The sequence below is a fragment of the Dasypus novemcinctus genome, chromosome 15 (assembly GCF_030445035.2).
Source record: "Dasypus novemcinctus isolate mDasNov1 chromosome 15, mDasNov1.1.hap2, whole genome shotgun sequence".
NCBI lineage: Eukaryota > Metazoa > Chordata > Mammalia > Cingulata > Dasypodidae > Dasypus > Dasypus novemcinctus.
The window spans coordinates 97,812,479-97,835,697 of record NC_080687.1 but is presented as its reverse complement, the minus strand read 5'-3'; the positions used below and the strand labels follow the sequence as shown (position 1 = coordinate 97,835,697).

Below are 23,219 nucleotides of genomic sequence, written 5' to 3'. Positions count from 1 at the left end.
ACCAGCAGTGAATAAGTGTTCCTATCTCTCTACATCCTCTCTAACACTTGTAGTTCTCTGTCTTTTTAGTAGCGGCCATTCTGATAGGTGTGAAATGATATCTGATTGTAGTTTTATTTTGCATTTCCCTCATCATTAGTGATGTTGAGCATTTCTTCATGTTTTTTTGCCATTTTTATTTCTTCTTTGGATAAATGTCTATTCATGTGTTTTGCCCATTTTTAAATCAGACTGTCTATATATTGTTTTTCATTTTTCTTAAAAAGATTTATTTCTCTCCTCTCTCCCCACCCCCCACACCCCAGTTGTCTGATCTCTGTGTCCCTTCACTGTGTATTCTTCTGTGTCCACCTGCATTCTTGTCAGCAGCACTGGGAATCTGTGTCTCTTTTTGTTGTGTCATCTTGTTGCGTCAGCTCTCTGTGTGCAGTGCTATTCCTGGGCAGGCTGCACTTTTTTCCCGCTGGGTGGCTCTCCTAATGGGGTGCACTCCTTGCACGTGGGGCTCCCCTATGTGGGGGACACCCTTGCGTGGCACGGCACTCCTTACATGTGGGCCAGCTCATCACATGGGTTAGGAGGTCCTGGGTTTGAATCCTGGATCTCACATGTGGTAGGTGGATGCTCTATCCATTGAGCCAAATCTGCTTCCCTATTTATTGTTGAGTTGTAACATCTCTTTATAAATCCTGGATATTAAGCCCTTATGTGATTTTCAAATATTTTCTCCCATTGAGTTGGCTGCCTTTTCACTTTTCTGACAAAGTCCTGTGAGGTGCAACAATGTTTAATTTTGAGGCGGTCCCATTTATCTATTTTTTCTTTTGCTGCATATACTTTGGGTGTAAGATCCAAGAAACCACCACCTCCTACAAGGTCTTGAAGATGTTTCCCTACCTTTCCTTCAAGTTAGTTTCATGGTCCTGGCTTTTATATTTAGGTCTTTGATCCATTTTGAAAATCATTACTTTCTACCTTGAACAAGGAAAAAGAGAATACTATTCCTTTCTTGTGGGGTTGTAAATGTATCAAGGAGTGAACTGTCCTTCTCTGTTGTCTCAGCATCGGACAACAGGCAATACCCATGTCACATTCCTAAGAGTACAAAGACCAAACAGGTGTCCCTTAGCTCAAGGTCTGCTAAGGAAGGCCAGACAAGTCCTTTATCCTCAGTTCACCCAGTCTACATAAAAAAGACAGAAAATTTTTGGAGGGAGGAAAGTTGTGAGTTTTCAGCCTCTTAGGAATACATGTTGTCTCCCTTCCTCTGCCCCCAAGCCAAGTGAGAGGTGTACCAAGAAAAGCAGGCACACAGCCTGGAGATGGCAGCAGGAGATACTGGTGTGTCACATCCCTGCCAGATACAGTGCAGAAACTCACAGGCCTATCCCAAGGCATCAGAGCAAGTGTGGTAGGAGGGTCAGAGCTCTTGCAAAGTCTGAAATGTGTCCCTGGACTTTAGGGATGCATGTGACTAGAGAGGCTGATTCTTTTGTTGATGTTGTTGTTATTCAAATTTTATTTTATTTGTCTTATTTTCTTTTAAATGTTTTACATTAAAAAAATATGAGGTCCCCACATACCCCTACCCCACCCACCCCACTCCTCCCACATCAACAACCTCTTCCATCATTGCAGCACATCCACTGCACCTGTGAATACATTCTGGAGCACCACTGCACCACTTGGACAGTGGTCCACACTGTAGTCTACCCTCTCCCTCATTCCACCCAGTGAGCCATGGCAGGACACACAACGTCAGCATCCATCCCTGCAGCACCACCCAGGACAACTCCAAATCCTGAAAACGCCCCCACACCATATCTCTTCCTCCCTTTCCCGACCATCAGCAGCCACCGTGGCCACCCTCTCCACACCACTACTACAATTTCTTCCCTTACTAATCACAATAGTTCCCCAGCAGAACACCAGTAAGTCCACTCTAATCCATACTCTATTCCTCCATCCTGTGGACCCTGGGATGGTTATTTTTCCAGTCCCCTCTACATCAAGAGGGGGCTTAGATTCCACATAGATGATGGATGCAATTCTCCTGCTTGCAGCTTTAGGCACTCTTGGCTCCCTGGTGTGGTGGTTGACCCTCTTCACCTCCCTGTCAGCTGGCCAGGGTAAGTCCAACAAACCAAAGGGTAGGAGCCACAGGTCTGCTGAGGTCCAGGGCCTGGCCATCACATGGACAGTCCAGAGATTCAGGTCTCCTGAGTATACACAAACCCAAACACCAACCACAGGTCTGGTAAAAGTAACAGAAGAGGCATGTGTAGAAAGGTCATACCTGAGTCCAACTCTATCACACTCAGGAACACAAACTCCAAAGTAGGGCCAACTGACATGGCTCTGAACTCCAGAGCCATCTGCCATGACCATAGAACCTGTGGGTCTCTGTAGCCCTCAGGAGAACCAGCATCTGGGTTTCCATCTACCTTGGCTGTCTCTGTACTCTGCTGAGGTGTGCATAAGCATCACCCCTCTGATGACCTCCTGACTCTTTTTTGGAGACTCAAAGCCATATAAACTCATTTGTCCTTTCCATTTCCCCCTTTTATCCAAAAAGCAATTTTTAACACCTGATATTACATGTAGGCTGAGCTATTCTGCCAGTCTGAGTTGACTCCTTTAATCAAGGTCTTTTTCTAGTTACATCATCAGCTGGTGCTTGGTAGTAATCCCTCAGCACCAGGGAGGCTCATCTCCGGGAGTTATGTCCCATGCTGGGGGGAGAGGCTGATTCTTAATTCCTACCTGGGGAATGTGGAAGGCAGGGCTGCCTAGAGTAACCCAGGGCAGAGCAAGGACAAAGGGTGAAACCACCATTTATGTCATGTGCTTCCTGTGGGCCCAAGCAGATACCCTAAGAGGTTGCTGGGAAATCCAATAGGGGACCCTGGCAGTAAGAAGCTGTAGGGTGGTGTGCTAAGAGCAAGCGCTGGGGAAGGGCGTGGGTGTCATAAAAAAGTCAGTCATCCAATGTTCTTGCATAGTTTGTAACAAATGTTTCACAACAATGCAAAGAGTTGGTGGAGGGGTGATGTATGAGACCCCTGTGTGATGTTATGTATGTTTACTTTGTTTTTTTTTTTTTAAAGATTTATTTATTTAATTTCCCCCCCTCCCCTGGTTGTCTGTTCTTGGTGTCTATTTGTTGCGTCTTGTTTCTTTGTCCGCTTCTGTTGTTGTCAGCGGCATGGGAAGTGTGGGTGGCGCCATTCCTGGGCAGGCTGCACTTTCTTTTCACGCTGGGCAGCTCTCCTTACGGGGCGCACTCCTTGCGCGTGGGGCTCCCCCACGCGGGGGACACCCTTGCGTGGCACGGCTCTCCTTGCGCGCATCAGCACTGCACATGGGCCAGCTCCACACGGGTCAAGGAGGCCCGGGGTTTGAACCGCGGACCTCCCATATGGTAGACGGACGCCCTAACCACTGGGCCAAAGTCCGTTTCCCTGTATGTTTACTTTGTAATTTCACAATCTTAACTGTACACTTATTGTTTATGCGTGTTCATGTATAAATGATATACTTCAACATAAAATTAAAAATTAAAAATAGTCACCCATGTCAAGCCCAAGAAAGGGAGCACTGTGGATACCTGCACCCAGAGGGCACCCAGAGGGGAGCAGAGCAGCACTGGTCCTGTGAAAGTCTCCCTGTCCTTCCCCAAAACAATGAGAAAAGGCAGAGAAAGAGTAAAACAATGGATCATACCTATTTTCCCCAAGGACAGAGATTAAACTGAAAGTGTGACTGAAGTTTTAAATTGGATTTTGTGATGCTTGGAATTTAATCATTATGGCCAAAATGTGGTTTATTTTTTAACCAAATGCTGGGAAAACAAGAAAATTTGCAGGAGCTGTCATTAAGGAGAAGAGACAAATTATGTTTGAAAGAGAAAATAAAGCCAGTTCCTATCTGTTCCCATCAAATTTAGCCCATTCAATATGCCAGTTATATGTGAACAAGTTTGGCAAACTAGCACCAAGCAACTTTAATTGAACTTTTAAAGTTCAATTAATTGAACAATTAAAGTTCAATTTGGCTATTATCATGATATTTGAGTCAAGACTCTAACACTTGCTTGTGCTATTGCTGAAATAGCAATCTCTTTCCATTGCTCTAGTCATCATACATGCTAACTAGAATTAAATTCGTGATTTAAGTTTGGTTAACCCCACCAAAAATCAACAGAGTATAATATAGTAGGCTTATCTGGGCAATTCTCTTCTTTTTTAAAATATATTTTTTATTTATTTTTAAAAGATACATAGATCACACAAAATGTTACGTTAAAAATTATAGGAGATTCCCATACGCCCCACTCCCCACACCCCCCCTCTCTTTCCCATATCAACATCTTTCATTAGTGTGGTACATTCATTGCACTTGATGAATACATTTTGGAGCATGGCTACACAGCATGGATAATAGTTTACATTGTAGTTTATACTCTCCCCCAGTTCATTCAGTGGGTTATGGCAGAATATAGAATGTCCTGCAATATCATTCAGGACAACTCCAAGTCCCCAAAATGTCCCCATATCACACCTCCTTTTCCCTCTCCCTGCCTTCAGCAACTCCAGTGGCCACTGTCTCCACATCAATGATATAATTTCTTCCATTGCTAGAGTCACAATAGTTCTATAACAGAATACCAGTAAGTCCACTCTAATCCATATTTTATTCCTCCATTCTGGGATGGTGATGCCCACTCCATCTCTCAATTGTGGGGGCCTAGATCCCACACGGCTGGTGGAGGGACTCTCGTGCCTGCAGCTCTAGACTTTCTCAGTTCCTTGGTGTCAATTCTCTTCTTAATCTAGATATTTAATCTAGCTGATGCTTTATCTTAACTGAAAATGATACTTACTGATGCTTTTGTTAAATTCTGAAGATCATTTAAAAAATTCCATATACTTAAAATTCATAATTCCATATTTTACAAAGGACAGAGTCTGGCTAAAAGGCACCAGGATCAGACCTCTACTTCTATCTACCAGTTAAAGGAAACAGGTAGATTAGAAGATTTTAGTTAGAATGAGAAATTTTTGAGGGCAGTTTCTCCAACAAATGGCACTGGAATGAAAAGGGTTAGGGGTCATTTATTGTTAGACTGAGAGCCTTAAAAGACTTATCAACCAAATACATTTATGTGCCCTTTTTTGATCCTGAGTGGTACAACTCAAAAGTAAAAAGGTATTTTCAAGACAATCAGGGAAAACCCAGTGCAGACTGGGTATCAGATGATATAAAAATTATGCACATATATGAGGTCCCTGGCTCGAGACCTCATAAGAGAAGGGATCCAGGGAGTGATCCACCGGGTTGTCAGGCACCTAGCTGGCACCTTATGACTGGGAACTTAGACTGAGATTTTTTGTTTTAGGTTTTTTGATCATTTATTTTTTATCATTAAAAAATTCTTTATTTTATTTGCTGCAACTTTACCAGTACCTTACCAGTGGAGGGCAAGCTGTAAGGTGATTGACTGATGAGCGATGGCAGCAAGAGATGGTCCTAGGGGCCTAAGAGGGAAGCCTGTTTTTCCTGGGTTGTTTTTGTATCTTTTCTCTTTCTTTGTTTCCTTTTTTTTCCTCCTTTGTTTTTAATTTTTTTTCTTTCTTTCACTTTTCCCCTCTAGTGTTGTTTTTGTTTTATTCCATCTTTTCTTGTTTGGTTTCCTTTTCTTTTCTTCCTTTTAAAAAAAATTTATTTAAGTATATCACTCATACATAAACATACAGAAACAATAAGCATATAGTAATTGTTGTGAACTTACAAAATAAAGATATATAGCATCATACAGTGATGTGGGCTATGGGTGGGAGGCTCCTTTGTCTCTTCAGAGATAACCTAAGCTGTCTGACTTGTGGGTGTGGAACGGTAAGAGGCTGCAGTCCTGCCCTTAGTGACAATGGCAACGACTCCAGTCCCAGGAAACAGTTTAACAATGCAAGGTCTATAAACTTTAAGTATTTAGGGGAAATGAAAACCAAATATGCTAGAAGCTTATCTAGAATGTCTGAAGTCCATGCTAAAAGCTTACCTAAGATGTGGAATATATATATGCTAATTCAAGCCTATTGAGAACTGAAACAAAGGGACCATTTGGCCTTACCTCTCTGTATAAAAGAAATTTGAAAATCTTGTTTGGGGCTCGGGATTGAAACAGAAAGCTCCCAAATCCGGCCAGCCATCAATAAACCATTTTTCCTTCTCAAAATCATTCCTGAGTCCTGGCCTCTCTATACGCAAATAATTGAACCTCTCTCAAATTCTACTCCAACAGGACCCTCATACCTCACCCTACCATCAATACCTTGCATTGCTGTTAAGCATTTTAAACTAGTGACTAAAGAGCATTGTCAAAATATTACTACTAAACAAAGTATTTTCCCCCAACCCATCCTATTATTATTATCTTTATATCATTTATATATGAACATACATAAACAGTAAGTGTAGAGTAAAAGTTATAGACTTACAAAGCAAACATGCATAACATTATACAGGGGCCCCATAAACCAACCTTCCACCAACACCTTGCATTGTCGTGAGATATTTCTTACAGATAGTGAAAGAATATTGTCAAAATCTTATCAATTATAGTCTTTATATTGCATTTGGTGTATTTTTCACCCAACCCAACCTATTATTTTTTAAATATATTTTTTATGCTAGAAGTTGTAAACTTATAAAACAATCATGCACATGTGCAGAATTCCCAAACAACATCCATCTAGCAACATACCATACTGTGGTGGAACATTTATTACAGATAAAATAATATCACCTGATAGTTACCACGTCCATAGTGTACATTTGGCACACATTTTCCATACTTCCCCATTATCAACACAGAACATCTTTGGCATAGATGCAAGCGTATTACATTATTATTGCTAACCAGTCTGGAGGTCACTCTAGCTGTATTTTTTCCATGCTTCTCCACATTCCCACCACCCTGCAAAAGTGATGTACATTTGCTCTAGCTCACAAAGGATATTCCTGTATCTGTACAATCAAACACAATTCTCATCCACCTCTTGGTTTACTGTGCTATTCAGTTCCTAGATTATTCTCTAGCATTCTGTCAACTGGCATTTACATACCTAGACTACCATTTTCAGCCACATCTCCATTTATAAACTAGTCATTATTTACTATTTGTTACCATCCACTCCATGTATTTCCATACTTTTACATTTAAGCTAATTAAAACTTCTACACACATTAAACATCACTAAGTCCTCCTCTTAGCTCCTTTAAGAATTCACCACCTACCACCAGGTCTTAAAGATATTTTCCTACAATTTCTTCTAGAACTTTATGGTTCCTGCTTTTATTTTTAGTTTTTTGATCCATGTTGAGTTAATTTTTGGATAAGGTGTGAGATAGGGGTCCTCTTTCCTTCTTTCAGCTATGAATATCTAATTCTCTCAGCACCATTTGTTGAATGGACTGTTCTGCCTGAGCTGTGTGGGTTTGACAGGCTAGTCAAAAATCACTTAACCATACATGTGAGGGTCTGTTTCTGAACCATAAATTTGGTTCCATTGATCTATATGTCTGTCTTTATGCCAGTACAATGCTGTTTTTACCACTATAGCTAGGTAATATAGTTTAAAGTCTGGAGATAAGAGTTCGCTTTTCCTTTTTAAGATGTTTCTGGCTATTCAGGAGCCCTTACCCTTTCAAATAAATTTGATAATCATGTTTCCAGTTAAAAAAAAAACTCCTGGTGGAATTTTTATCAGGATTGCATTGAATCTGTGTATCAATTTGTGTAGAACTGACATCTTAATGATATTTGGTCTTCCAATCCATGAGCATGGAATGTTCTTCCAGTTACTTAGGTCTTTTTTTACTTAAGATTGAGTTGTAGTTTTCTGAATACAAGTGCTTTACATCCTTGGTTAAGTTTATGCCTATTTGAGTTTTACCTGTCATATTTTATTTTAATTGATATAATAAACTTTAATTGATATAATCTTCATTTCTAGACTTTCTTCCAGGCCTTTCTCTCCTGTCTTTTCTTTTCAGGCTCTAGCACACCCTTTAGCATTTCCTGAAAATCTGGTCCCTTGGTTAGAAATTCTATGATTAGTTGTCTCAACTCCTTTATGTGATCTGGTGGCTTATTTTGTTCCTTTAACTGGGCTATATCTTCCTGTTTCTTGGTTTAGATTATACTTTTTTTTGTTGTCTTGGCATCTGGATTACCAGAGCATTTATTCTGGGTGCAGTTTTTCTCTTTAGTTTAGGGCTTCCTCCCTTTCTCCTTTGCTGGTTGTGCAGTAGGAGCCAAGGATGTACTTGGTGCTATAAGCTGTGGAGGCTCAAGCTGCTCTCATTGTCCCAGAGACCGATGAAGCTTCTCCCAACTTTCTCCTTTGCTAGGGGTAGGACAGAGTCATGGCTGTGTGGAATAATGCAAGTCGTGCAGGCCTAGACTGCAGTTGCCCAGAGAGACTGAGGAGGCTTCATGCCCCTTTCTCCCCTGCCTGGGGCAGGGATGGAGCTGCAGGTGTGAGCAGCAATCTATGTAGTGTGGGTCCAAGATGACCACAGTTGCCTCGACAGACTTCTGATGATTCAGTCTGTGCCAGCCAAAGGTATCTGCAATTATCTGGATAGGCTGGTGCAGGGCCCACCAGACTCCTCCCTGCCAGAGGTGGGGCTGAATCCTAGGCTAGGGCTACAGGTTGATATGGCTGAAAGAAACCCATTCCTACCATCACTGTGATTTTCGGTCCTGGCTTCCCCTCAGGCTGGGGCAGAATCAAAATGGCAGCTACCAGTCTCTTTCTGACTTGGACAGATTCACACCCTAGCTGTTCCTAGGGTTATACCTTAGCCAGCCAAGTCTACTAATCAGTAGCCAAAATCAGTGGCCACCCATCTCTTCCTTCTGTTTTTGGGAAATGGAGCATCCAATTCCAGCCACAGAATAGCTTCTGGGGCAGCTTGCGCTGCCAAAGTAGGACAATCACCCATCTCCACAGCTTGGCTGGTAATTTTGCAGAGAGGCTAGTGCAGGTGCCCCTAGCCTCCTCTCTCCCAGTGATCAGGCTGGGGCTTAGGCTAGACATGCAATCTGATCTGGATGTAAAGAAGCTGTTCCCTATTAGCACTGTGGTTTTCAGTCCTCCCTGTTCCCCTCGTGTCAGGTACAGAGTTAAGATGGTGGCCCCTGGCCTCTTTCTGACTTGGACAGGCTCAAACTTCAGCTATTCTCAGAATTATACTTTAGCCTGCTGAATTTACTCATCAGTAGCTGAAGTTGGTGCCCAACCATCTCTTCCTCCCCCATTTTTTGGGAAGTGGAACTTTCAATTCCTGCTGCAGAACAGCTCCCAAGGCGGCTTGTGCCTCCAGTGGAGAATGGGTACCAACTGGCCTTTGTGGCGTGGAGCACTCTACTTAAAAATCTTCTCTGCAGATGGGCAGTCTCCTCCATTTCTTCAAGGATATCGCAGGATGCTCTTCTGGTCTCCTAGAGCCCCCAAGCAGGTGCTTCAGCTAGCTCCAGATAGCTCTGGGTGTTTACTAACTGCCCTGTAGCAGGAGCTGACTCTAGGAGCTTCTTACTCCACTACCATCTTGCTGGTTGTCCCTTTTTTTTCTTTTTCTTCTTCTTTCTCATCATTTCACTCTCTTACTTTAACTATTCTTGTTTCTATTTTTTCTTGTTTCGTATTTTTAATGCACCTTTTAAATTCTTACTCCTTTGTATTTTTAATGATTTTTCGCTCTTATTACTTATTTGTTTTCCTGGCTCTTGTACGGTTCCTTTTCTATTTTTATTTATTTATTATTACTGTTATTCTTTTTCTCTCTTTCCTTTTCTATGGTCTTAATATTTTTTCAGGGGAACACGACAACTACAAGGATATAGGATAAGAGGAGCCAAAAATGAAAAAGGAAACTTATTATTAAAAAAACGAAACAAAACAAAAACCCTAGCATAGAAACAGAAGCCAACCATCTGAATTAAGCCCATCAAGATAAAGAGATGCCTATCGACAAAAAATTACAAGTCATACTGAGCCAGGAAGACATGGCTCAGTCTAATGAACAAGCTAAAAAACAGGAGGTGGTGCAGGATGTGGGACAACTAATCAAGGATGTCCAAACAAATACCATGAATCAACTTAATGAGGTGAAGGAAGAGATAAAACGATATTAAGAAGACACTGGGGGAACATACCGAAGAAATCGTAAACATATGTATAAAAAAATAACGGATCTGATGGTGATGAATGGCCAATGCAAAAAATCAAAAATAAAATGGAGAGCGGAGTATGTGGCTCAAGCTGTTAAGTACCCGCTTCTCACATGGGAGGTCCCGATTCAGTTCTGGAGCCTCCTAAAAAGAAAAACAATAAGCAAATGAATGAAAAAACCAATTCAGGGCAGCTGACATTTATGAGGTCCCAGGTTCAATTCTGGCCCCCATTACCTCAAAAACCAAATCAAAACAAACAAACAAAAATGTGGGAAGCACATAACAGCAGATTTGAACAGGCAGAGGAAAGAATTAGTGACACCAAAGATAATATATCTGAAATCAGATAGTAGAAGAGATGGAAAAAGAAAAAAATCAGCAGGATCTCAGGGAATTGAATGACAACATGAATTGCACGAACACATGCATTATAGGATTCCCAGAGGAAGAAGAGAAGGGAAAGGGGGCATGAATGTTAGAGGAAATAATGGCTGGAAATTTCCCAACTCTCTTGAGGGACATGGAGGGACTAGTGCAGGAAGTGCAGCATACCCCAAATAATATAAATCCTAACAAACCTACCCTGAGACATATACTTATCAAATTGTCAAACACTCAAGACAAAGAGAGAATACTAAAAGCAGCAAGAGGGAGGCGGATGTGGCTCAACATATGGAGGGTCCAGGGTTCAATCCCCAGGGCCTCCTGACCTGTGTGGTGAGCAGGACCACACACAGTGCTGCTGTGTGCAAGGAGTGCTGTGCCACACAGGGGCACCCCTGCGTAGGGCTGCCCCATACACAAGGAATGTGCCCTACAAGGAGAGCTGCCCTGCATGAAAAAAGCACAGCCTACTTGGGAGTAGTGCCACACACATGATGAGCTGATCCAGCAAGGTAATGCAACAAAAAAGAGACACAGTTTCCCAGTGCTGCCAGATAATGTAAGCAGATACAGAGGAACACACAGCAAGTGGACACAGAGAGCAGACAGCTGGGGGGAAAGGGGAGAGAAATAAATCTTTAAAAATAAAAAAATAAATAAAATCAGCAAGAGAAAAGAGATCCATCACATACAAGGGAAGCTCAATAAGATTAAGTGCTGATTTCTCATCTGAAACCATGGAGGTAAGATGGCAGTGGTATTGTTGTAGAATTTGAGAGACGTTCAATTATTTGTGTACAGAGAGGCCAGGACTCAGGAATGATTTTGAGAAGGAAAAATGGTTTATTGACAGCCGGCTGGACTCGGGAGCTTCCTGTTGCAAACCCGAGCCCCGAACAAGACTTCCAAGTTTCTTTTATACAGAGAGGAAAGGTTAAATGGTCCTTTTGTTTCAGTTCTCAATAGGCTTGAATTAGCATATACATCTTCCACATCTTAGTAAGCTTTTAGCACGGACTTCAGGCATTCTAGATAAGCTTTTAGCATATTTGGTTTGCATTTCCCCATAATACCTAAAGTTTATAGACCTTGCATTGTTAAACTGTTTCCTGGGACTGGAGTCCTTGCCATGGTCACCAAGGGCAGGACTGCAGCCCCTTATCATCCCACACCCACAAGTCACAGATAGTTTAGATTATCTCTTAAGAGACAAAGAGCCTCCCACCCGTAGCCCACATCAGTATGACATGGATAAGCTGCTAAAAACAAACAAACAAGCAAACAAAAAACCAACGGTTAGCCAAGAATTCTATATCCAGCAAAGCTGGCATTCAAAAATGAGGGAGAGTTTAAAATATTCACAGATAAAAAGAAACTGAGAGTTTATAAATAAGAAACCTGCCCTTCAAGAAATACTAAAGGAAGACCTGCAAGTTGAAAGGAAAAAACAGGAGAGGGTTGGAGGAGTGTTGAAAAGAAGATTATTAAGAATAACTACAAAGATAAAAAGGGAAATTAAAACAAAATATGACATACATAAACCTAAAGAAAATATGGCTAATATAAATACTGCCTTGATAGTAGTAACATTGAATGTTAATGGATTAAACTTCCTAGGCAAGAGACAAAGATTGGCAGAATGGATTAGGAAATATGACCCATTTATACCTGTCTACAAGAAACTTACCGTAGACCCATGGATGCAAGGAGGTTGCAAGTGAATGGTTGGAAAACTATTTTACATACAAACAATAACCAAAAAAGGGTGGGAGTAGTTATACTAATATTGAACAAAATAGACTTTAAATGCAAAACTACTGTAAGAGGCAAAGAAGGACACTATGTATCAATAGAAAGGTAATCTATCAAAAAGAAAGAGCAATCATAAACATTTATGCACCTAGCCAGGGTGACCTAAAATACATGTGGCAAACATTGGAAAAACTAAATGGAGAAATAAATGCCTCCACAATTACAGTGGGGGATTTTAATACACCATTGTCACCATTATCACCATTAGACAGAACACCTCCACAGAGGGTCAAAAAAGAAAACAGAGACCTTGAATAATACATTAAAGGATCTAGACCTGATAGACATACACAGAACATTACACCCAAATACTGTGGGATATATATTCTTCTCAAGTGCACAGAGGTCATTTTCAAGGATAGACCACATACTAGGTCACAGAACAACTCTCATCAAATTCAGAATGATTGAAATTATACAGAGTAATTTCTCTGATCACAATGGAATGTAGTGAGAAATCAGAAAGGGGCAGAGAACCAGAATAGGCACAAAGATAATGGAAGTTAAACAACACACTCTTAGACAATCAGTGGGCTAAGGGGGAAATTGTAAAAGAAACCACTAACTACCTTGAAACAAAGAAAATGAGAACATAATGTATCAAAAATATGAGATGTAGCAAAAGCAGTATGGAGAGGGAAATTTATAGCCATAAATGCCTATTTTAAAAAAGAAGAGCTAAAATCAAAGACCTAACTGCACATCTGGAGGAACTAGAAAAAGAACCAAGCCCAAAGCAAGCAGAAAGAAAGAAAGACTAAAGATTAGCGCAGAGCTAACTGAAATTGAGACAAAGTGCTAGAAAAATTTAACAAAACCAAAAGCTTTGTGATGAAGAATGCACAACATTGTGATTACAGTAAAAGCTATTGATTATATACTTTAGATATATCACATGGTATGAGAATATATCTCAATATAACTGCTTAATAAATAATTGTGCATGAATAGCCAGAAATAGCAGCCATGTACAGCAGAGGAAATACAGAGAGATTGAAAGGGGAAAACGTATCTTGATTGTTTATTGTTTATTATTATTATTGAAATAATAAAAATGCTCTAATATGACTGAGGTGATGAATGCACAACTAAGTGTTTTATACCAAATACCAATGATTGGACACTTTCTATGAATTGTATGCTATATTAATATGTATCAATAAAATTGATTTGTTAACTATATATATATAAGAAATATCAGTATGAACTCATATATTATTTTTAAAAAGCATAACTAATATACCATACTGGTTAAAAATTAAAAGGAGCCTTAAAATAGAAAAAAAAAAGCACTTGTTCTTTGAGAAGATTAATAAAATTGACAAACCCTTAGCTAGACTAATAAGAAAAAAAGAGAGAAGATGCAAATAGATAAAAATTGAGGGAGGGGATACACCACTGATCCCAAAGAAATTAAGAGTATCATAAGAGGATACTTTGAAAAACTGCATGCCAACAAGATAGATAGCTTAAATTAAATGGACAAATTTCTAGAAGCCCCCAAGTAGCCTAAAACAATGAAAGAAACTGATTACTCAACAGACCAATCACATATAATGAGATTGAATTAGTCATCAAAAACCTCCCAACTAAGAAGAATCCAGGACCAGACGGCTTCACAGGCAAATTCTACCAATCATTCTGGAAAGACATAACACCAATCCTGCTTAAACTCTTCTAAAAAATACAAGTGGAGGGAACATTACCTCACTCATTCTAGGATGCCAACATCACCCTAATACCAAAACCAGATAAAGACACCAGAAGAAAAGAAAACTACTGGCCAATCTCTCTAATAAACATGGATGCTAAAATCCTCAGCAAAACACTTGCTAACTGTATTTGACAATACATCAAATGAATTATACATCATTATCAAGTCGGTTTTATTCCTGGTATGCAAGGACGGTTCAACATAAGAAAATCAATGTAATATAACACATTAACAGGTCGACAGAAAAAAATTGCACAACATCATCTCTACTGATGCAGAAAAGCATTTGACAAAATACAGCATCCTTTTTTGACTAAAAACACTTCAAAAGAGAGGAAATAGAAGGAAACTTCCTCAACATGATAAAGGGTATGTATGAAAACCCAGAACTAACATCATATTCAAGCTGAAATGCTAAAGTCTTTCCCTCTAAGATCTGGAACAAGACAAGGATGCCTACTGTTACCACTTATAGCATTTTGATATTATTGATGAATTCCAAAAATAGATACTGGATTATGTTTGTACTCTGATCTGCACCTGGGCATGACTGAGTTACGATTAGGGCATTAAGGCATGGCAAAGAACAGAGTTGGGGGTTTCTGATGTTGACGTTTTGATGTTGGAGTTTGATGCTGAAGTCTTAAGCTGGAGTCCCAGGAAAAGAAACAGAGCCATTCGCCTGATAGTCTACAGCTGACCTTGTGGAGGAAACAGAGGAGCTGAGCTCAGAGGAACTGAGAAAGCCTGAACCTTCATAGACGTCAGCAGCCATCTTGCTCCAAAATGTGGAAATAGACTTTGGTGAGGGAAGTAATTTACTTATGCTTTATGGCCTGGTATCTGTAAGCGCCTACCCCAAATAAATACATTTATAACACCCAGCAGATTTCTGGTATTTTGCATCAGTACCCCTTTGGATGACTAATACACCACTCTTATTTAACATTGTGTTAGAAGTACTTGTTCAAGTACTTAGGCAAGAAAATGATATAATAGGCATCTAAGTTGGAAAGGAAGCAGTAAATATTTCACTATCTGCAGAGACATGATCCTATACATAGAAAGCCCTGAGAAATCTACAACAAAGATTCCAGAGCTGATAAATGAGTTCAGTAAAGTGGCAGGATATAAGATCAACATGCAACAGTCAGTAGCATTTCTATACACCAATAATGAGCAATCTGAAGAAGAAATCAAGAAAAAAATTCTACTTACAACAGCAACTAAAAGAATCAAATATCTAGGAATATTTGATGTGAAGGACTTGTACTCAGAAAAGTATACAGCATTGTCAAAGGAAATCAAAGAAGACCTAAATAAATGGAAGAGTATTCCATGTTCATAGATTGGAAGACTAAACATCATTAAGATGTCTGTCCTAAACCAAACTGATTTACAGATTTAGTGCAATTCCAATAAAAATTACAACAGTATTTTTTACTGTATTGAAAAAGCTAATTAGGAAATTTATTCGGAACAGCAAGGGTCCCTGAATAGCCAAAAACATTTTGTAAAAGAAAAACTAAATTGGAGGAACCATACTACCTGACTTTAAAGCATACTACGAAGCTACAGTGGTCAAAACTGCACATTATTGGAAAGGATAGACACACCAACAGTGGAACAGAACTGAGAGTTCTGATATAGAGCCTCTCATATATGGTCAACTGATATTCAACAAGCCCACCAAGCCCACTCAACTGGGACAGAATGGCCTCTTCAACAAATGGTGCTTGGAGAACCAGCTATCCATATCCAAAAGAAATGACAGAACATCACCATCTCACGCCTGATACAAAAATTAACTCAAGATGGATCAAAGACCTAAATATAAGAGCAAAGACTGCAAAGCTCCTACAGATAATGTTGGCAAGCATCTGTGAGACCTGTAGTCAGAAATGTTTTCATGAACTTTACACCCAAAGCATGCATAACGAAAGATAAAATAGATAAATGAGACCTCCTCAAAAATAAAAACATTTGTGCTTTAAAGGAGTTTGTTAAGAAAGTGAAATGGTAGCCTACTTAGTGGGAGAAAATATTTGGTAGCCATCTATCTGATAAGGGCCTAATATCCAGAATATATAAAGAAATCCTGTATCTTTAAAATAAAAAGACAAACAACCTATTTAAAAATGGACAAGAGAGTTGAATAGACACTTCTCCAAAGAATAAACACAAATGGCTGAAAAGCACATGAAAAGATGCTCAACATCACTAGCTATCAGGGAAATGCAAATCAAAACTAGAATAAGATATCATTGTACACCCATTAGACTGGCTGCTCTTAAAAAACAGAGAACTACAAGTTTTGGAGAGGATGTGGAGGAAAGGGAACACTCAACCACTTCTGGTGGAATGTAGAATGGTGCAGCCATTGTAGAGGACAGTTTGGTGGTTCCTCGAGAAGCTAACTATAGAAATGCCATATGGGGAAGCAGATTTGGCTTAACTGATAGAGTGTCCGCCTACCACATGGGAAGTCCAGGGTTCAAACCCTAGGCCTCCTGACCCATGTGTGAGCTGGCCCACATGCATTACTGATGCACGCAAGGAGTGCCGTGCCATGCAGGGGTGTCCCCCGCATAGGGGAGCCCCACACGCAAGGAGTGCGCCCCGTTAGGAGAACCGCCCAGTGCAAAAAAAGTGCAGTCTAGCCAGGAGTGGCACCACACACGCGGATGACAGCAAGATGACACAACAAAAAGAGACACAGATTTCCAATGCTGCTGACAAGAACACAAATGGACACAGAAGAACACAGCAAATGGACACAGGGAGCAGACAACGGGCAGGGAGGGGGAGAGAAAAAAAATACATCTAAAAAAAAAAAAAGACCTGTCATATGATCCAGCAATCCCACTCCTGGGTACATACCCAGAAGAACTGAAAGCAGGATTACAAACAGATACATGCACACCAATGTTCATAGAGGTATTATTCACTATATCAGGGTATAGTGACCCACACGATAAACAAGAAAATATTAAAATTCCATCCTAGAGAGTTCTGTTATGTTCTAAATTAGAGGGGTTAGAATCTTTTGAGAACATAGGCAGTATCTAGTAAAAGAAAACAAATCAATAGGTCAAGTTCTCATATTATTGAATGTAACTATGAACCTTATCCTTCAAAAATTGAAATTTAGTGGTTACCATAGGTTTCTAGGGAAGGGGAAGGGAAGAACAGAATAGATGGAACAAAGGACATTGGAACTGTTCTGCGTGATTTTGCAAATGACAGATACAGGCCATTTTAAATTTTGTCAAAAGCTATGAAAGAATAGGGGCAAAACATAAACCATAATGTAAACCACTGATAAATTAGTAGCAATGCTTTGATATTTGCCTATGAATTGTAACAAATGTACCATACACATGTGAAATGTTATTAATAGGGGAGAGTGGGAGAGTGGGAGGGGTTTGGGCATACGGCAATCCCCTATATTTTCTATGTGACTTTTCTTCTGTAACCTAAAGCTTCTTTGAAGATAAAGCAAAAGGGAACATTATGTGTTTTTATGACTAAGTGACTTCAAAGTGAGTTGGGAGGTTATTCCAGAGGTTACGCTTAGGCAGGTCTCAGCAGGATCTCTCTGACTGTCATAATGACAGTGCTTCAAACAGCAGGCTCAAGAGGGCTGCTCTAAAGGCATCTAGGCAGGTGAGGCAGGTCAGACAATCTCAGGAATTCGGCACCCTGTCGGTTTACCTTGGAATATATGCTCCCCAGTGTAACAGAGTCAGACTCATTTTTAATTCCTTACACAGGGCTCTTCTGCACTTTTAATTTGAACCTATAATTAGCACAATACCTGTTAAATATTAATATATATCCCAGGGACTTAAACCTTCAGTCTGTTCATATGCCCATTGAGCCCTGAATCTGAGCAGAGCTGCAGCACCTACTTACCAGTTCACTGGACTCACCCAGGACAACTAACGAAAGGATGATGATGGACAGCACCCATCACAGGAAGGAGAGCATCTGCAACTGCAAGCAATACAGTTCCATTCATCTGCCCCATGGGATCTAAGTCCTCTCTCAATGGGAGATTGGGTGGGCATGACCATCCCCAAATCCTCAAGATTGCAGAATAATTAAACATAAGTGTGGAAAGCAACTATGGACTAAAGTAAACTTATGATTATTCTGGCAATGGGAAGAACATGTATCATTGATATAAAGACAGTGGCCACCAGAGGTTCTGAGCGAAGATGTGTAACATGGGGGCATTTTGAGGACACTGGAATTGTACTGCATGACATTGCAATGATGGATACAGGTTATTTTACCCTTTTTCCAAAATCTGTAAAATTGTGCAGTGCGAAGTGTAAACTATAACGTAAACTAGTCTTTGGATAGTACAATGATTCAATATGTGTTCATCAACTGTAACAAATGTACCACACAAATCAAAGATGTTAATGTGGGAGAGTGTGGGAAGGATGTAAGGGAATCCCCTGTATTTTTATGTAACATTTATGGAAGCTAAACTTCTGTAAAAATAAAAAAAATAGAAAAAAAAGTGATATGATGGTAAAATGATAGCACATAAAAATTATGTTAAAATGATATTGTGGTTATGTGTTTTTTAAAAGCCTATTAGAGGCAAATTCTTGGTACTAAGGAAAAGTGGGTTCCTCTGCCTGATGCACCTCATTAATCAACTTCTGCGAGAAAGGGGTTTTAAAGAGAGTTTGCTAGTGCATAGCCACGAGGTCAGCGGCCTAAGAGCCTAAAAGTCTGCAGAAATTCTGATAGCTTTAACAGCAGCAAAAGACAGGCAGGTTTAGGCTAATGAGTAATTGGGGTGGGGCTGGCTCAGGTTTCTTCCTCAATAAACAGAGGTGTGTCTAGCCATCATAAGACTTTAAACTTGTAAAACAGGATGGGGGGGGCTACAAAACGGAGGCGGGAGTTCAGCTACTGTCCTATTTAGGCCCTTAATGTTTATTAACGAAAAAAACCTGTGTTCGGCTCCACCCCAATTATTCATTGGCACCCCAACGTTATGAAATATTAGAATGTCTGCAGATCGGGCAGGCAATTTGGGGCCAGGTCACTGTGCTCCATTGCTTGCACAACCAATAAAACTCTTTCTTTAAAACCCTGGTGCCCCAGAAATCGGCTTTAAAGCCACAATGGGAGAAAAGAACCCCTTTTGCTCAGTATCACTGGGAGCGTGGGTGGGAGAGGCAGGAGCCCGCTGAGTGGGGTACACCGGCATTCACAGGCATCTTCTCTGCATTTACGTAGTTGTGAAGCGTTCCATAATAAAGACAAGCGCCGCGTCAGAGGGCCGTCAGCTGTTTTCGCCTTATTCTCACGTCAGAATCCACCTTTTGGCATCACCCCACGCTTCCTTCACCCTCGTGAGGAACCAATTCGAACTGCCCGCCTTCCCGCGTCCGTCTGACACACCATCAAATCAAGGGATGAGGCAGGTACTTCCTCCACCTTCCCCGCCTCACAGATGAAGAAAGGGAGGCGCCGTTTCCCTCGCCGGGGTGCGCTGTCGGAGCGCAACCAAACCGGGAGGCGGGGGAGCGGTGGGCGCGGGCCGCGAAACCCCCAGGACGCCTGCGGCACCGGCGCCGCGGGCTGCCGAGCTCACCAGCGCCCGCTCGCCCTCCCCCGCGAACCAGCACCAAGAAAAGGCACGGCCCGAAGGGCAACCCCAGGCGGCGGCCGAGCGCACTCGGGGCTCACAGCGGGGTACGGAGGCAGGAGAGCCGAACGCGCGAAAAACGGCCCGCACGCACTGCGCACGCGCGCCGACCCGCGCGCCTCACTCCCGGCCTCGCTCGTTCCGCCTCGGCGGGTCCCAGGCGGCGGCTCACCCGAACTCCAGGTGGCCCCCGGGAAGCTGGAAACTGCCGGCTCCGACGGTTCCTTTCCTCTTCCCCAGGAGGATACAACGAGGATGGCTGCCGCTGGTCACCACGACTCCGACCCCGACCCCGGGACGCGGGCCCCGCAGCTCCGCGCACGCGGCCATGGCGCGGGGACCCCCGCTGCGCAGGAAGTGACGTAGCCCCGCTCGCGCGTCGCCCCCCTAGCGGCAACCCCACCGGCGCGGTCCGCTCGCGTTCGTGGGTGGCGTGTCTTGTCGCGTGAGGGTTTCGCCAAAGGACGACGTGCCCGTGGAAGCGCTGGCAGATAGTTCCACCCCATGCTTTTCACAAGCCACCTGCTTTTATAAACCTCTGTGCCCGTGCACATCTTATCCATTTTTCTTGAACGACACTCCCCAGCATACTGAACACATTTCCACTAGAACCCAAATCAGTGTGGTACGGGGGCAAGGACAGAAAGTATAGAGAAATCCTAGAGTAAATATGATTAAGAAATATTCACAAATCGTGGTGGGGGGAGGGAGGACAAGGACTAATCAAAGTGTGCTGGAACAATGTACTACTTATGCTGGAGGAAAAACAGACACTACTGCTCTAGATCTTTGCAGACAGTACACAAAATTCCAGCAGAATCGGAGTTGTACGAAAGAGTAGTCTCTGGATGGGGAGGATTTACTTATTTTTTTCTCCATCTTTATAAATTGATTTATATTTGCGTTTTATAAAAATGGAACCATACAGTATGTTACACAATCTCTTTAGTTCATAGTAATGTAATCATGCAGTATTTGCCCTTTTGTGTCTGGGTTGCTTCATTTAATGTCCTCCAGGTTATCCATGTTGTCATATGCTTTAGGACTTCATTTCTTCTTACTGTTGCATAATATTCCACCAAACTGTGACTACACCACAGTTTGTTTATCCATTCATTGGTTGATGGGCACCTGGGTTGTTTCTTTCTTTTGTAATAGTGAATAACGCTATGAACACTGCTGTGCAGATGTCTATTCATGTCATTGTTCTCAGTTCTTCTGGTTATATATCCAGTAGTGGTATTGCAGGAACTGCTTCTTTAGGAACTGCCAAACAGTCCTCCACAGTGGCTGTACCCTTCTGCATTCCCACCAAAAGTGAATAAGTGTTCCTATCTCTCTGCATCCTCTCCAACACTTGTAGTTCTGTCTTTTTATTAGTGGTCATTCTTATAAGTGTGAAATGAAATCGCACTGTATTTTTGATTTACAATTCCCTAAGAATTTGTGACGGTGAACATTTCTTCTTTTTTTGCCATTTGTATTTTTTTCTTTGTATAAATGTCTATTCAAGTCTTTTGCCCATTTTAAAAATTGCGTTGTGTTTTTTGTTTTTGAGGTATAGGAGGCCAGGGATTGAACCCAGGACCTAGTATGTCTGAAGCCAGCTCTCAGCCACTTAACAAAATCAGCTTCCCTAAGTTGGTTTTTTCCTTTATTTTGTTTGTTGTTGGGGTGGGGGTGGTGGTGGTGGTGGTTTGGTTTTGTTATTTTTTTTTCCCAAGGGAAAACAAAGGACCCAGAGGAACAGATCAGTTTACAAATATAATCAAATATCTTTTCCTGGAATTCATAAATAATATCAAACTGTCACGATCTTGAATCCTGCCACTTTGCCAAACTCATTTATTAGCTCAAATAGCTTTGTTATAGACATTTGAGAATTTTCTCTAGGATCATGTCATCCACAAAGAGTGAGAGTTTTACTTCCTCTTTCCCTATTTGGATGCCTTTATTATTATTTTTTTTTCTAATTGCTCTAGCTGGAACTTCTAGTACAAATGTTGAAGAACTATGGTGACAGTGGGCAGCCTTGTCTTGTTTCTTTTTTTTTTTTTAAGATTTATTTATTTATTTAATTCCCTTCCCTCCCTCAGAGGTTTGTTTTCTGTGTCTATTTGCTGTGTCTTGTTTCTTTGTCCGCTTCTGTTGTCGTCAGCGGAAGTGTGGGCCGCGCCATTCCTGGGCAGGCTGCACTTTCTCTCGCACTGGGCGGCTCTCCTTACGGGGTGCACTCCTTGCACGTGGGGCTCCCCTACGCAGGGGACACCCCTGCGTGGCAGGGCACTCCTTGAGTGCATCAGCACTGCGCATGGGCCAGCTCCACACGGGTCAAGGAGGCTCTGGGTTTGAACCGCGGACCTCCCAGGTGGTAGACGGACGCCCTAACCACTGGGCCAAGTCTGTTTCCCTGTTGTTTCTGATCTTAGAGGGAAAGCTTTCAACATTTCTCCATTGAGTACAATATTGGCTGTGGGTTTTTCATACATGACTTTATCATATTGAGGAATTTTTCTTCTATCTTTTGAAGTGCTTTTATCAAGAAAGGATGCTGCCATCAGCCATGTGGGATGAAAGCCCCTTCTCAATTGAGAGGTGGAGTGGGCATTGCCATCCCAGAATCCTCAGGATGGGGGAATAAAATATGGACTAGCGTGGATTTACTGGTATTCTACTATAGAACTATTGTCACTATACTATATGGTGACTCTAGCAATGGAAGAAATTATATCATTGATGAGGAGACCAGTGGCCACTGGAGTTGCTGAAGGCAGGGAGAGGGAAAAGGAGTAGCGTGATATGGGAGCATTTTTGGGACTTGGAGTTGTCCTGAATAAGATATTGCAGGACATTATATATCCTGCTATAGCCCACTGAATGGACTGGGAGAGAGTGTAAACTACAATGTAAACTATAATCCATGCTGGGTAGCTGTGCTCCAAAATGTATTCATCAATTGCAGTGAATATACCACACTAATGAAAGATGTTGTTGATGGGAGAAAAGTGGGGGGTGTGGGGAGTGGGGCATATGGGAACCTCCTATTTTTTTTAATGTAACATTTTGTGTGATCTATGTATCTTTTAAAAATAAATAAAAGCATTAAAAAAGAAAAAAAAAGAAAGGATGCTGGATTTTGTTGCATGCCTTTCCTGCATTGATTGACATGATCATGTGGTTTTTTTCTTTTCAGTTTGTCAATGTGGTGTATTACACTGATTGCTTTTCTTACATTGCCTTGCATACTAGGAAATCCCACTTGGTCATGAAGTATAAGTCTTTTGATATGCTGTTGGATTTGATTTGCAAGTATTTTGTTGAGAATTTTTGCATCTATGTTCATTATAGAGATTGGTCTGTAATTTTCTTTTCTTGTAGTGTTTTTATCTGGCTTT

The 23,219-nt window shown here is 41.4% G+C and overlaps 1 protein-coding gene and 1 long non-coding RNA gene across 2 annotated transcripts in view; one reads left to right on the top strand and one right to left on the bottom strand.

The window, feature by feature from the left end:
- NUDT15 (nudix hydrolase 15) overlaps nucleotides 1-20,154 on the bottom strand; it is a 30,020-nt gene extending 9,866 nt beyond the window's left edge. Inside the window, exon 1 of the mRNA XM_058276702.1 lies at nucleotides 19,997-20,154. Within this exon, the coding sequence (XP_058132685.1) occupies nucleotides 19,997-20,154 (158 nt within the window). The remainder of the gene's footprint in view (nucleotides 1-19,996) is intronic.
- Nucleotides 19,061-22,948, top strand: LOC131273469 (uncharacterized). The gene is made up of 2 exons (XR_009180712.2): nucleotides 19,061-19,600; nucleotides 20,065-22,948. It is a non-coding gene; the product is annotated as an uncharacterized lncRNA (long non-coding RNA).
- The last annotated feature ends 271 nt before the right edge of the window (nucleotides 22,949-23,219 follow it).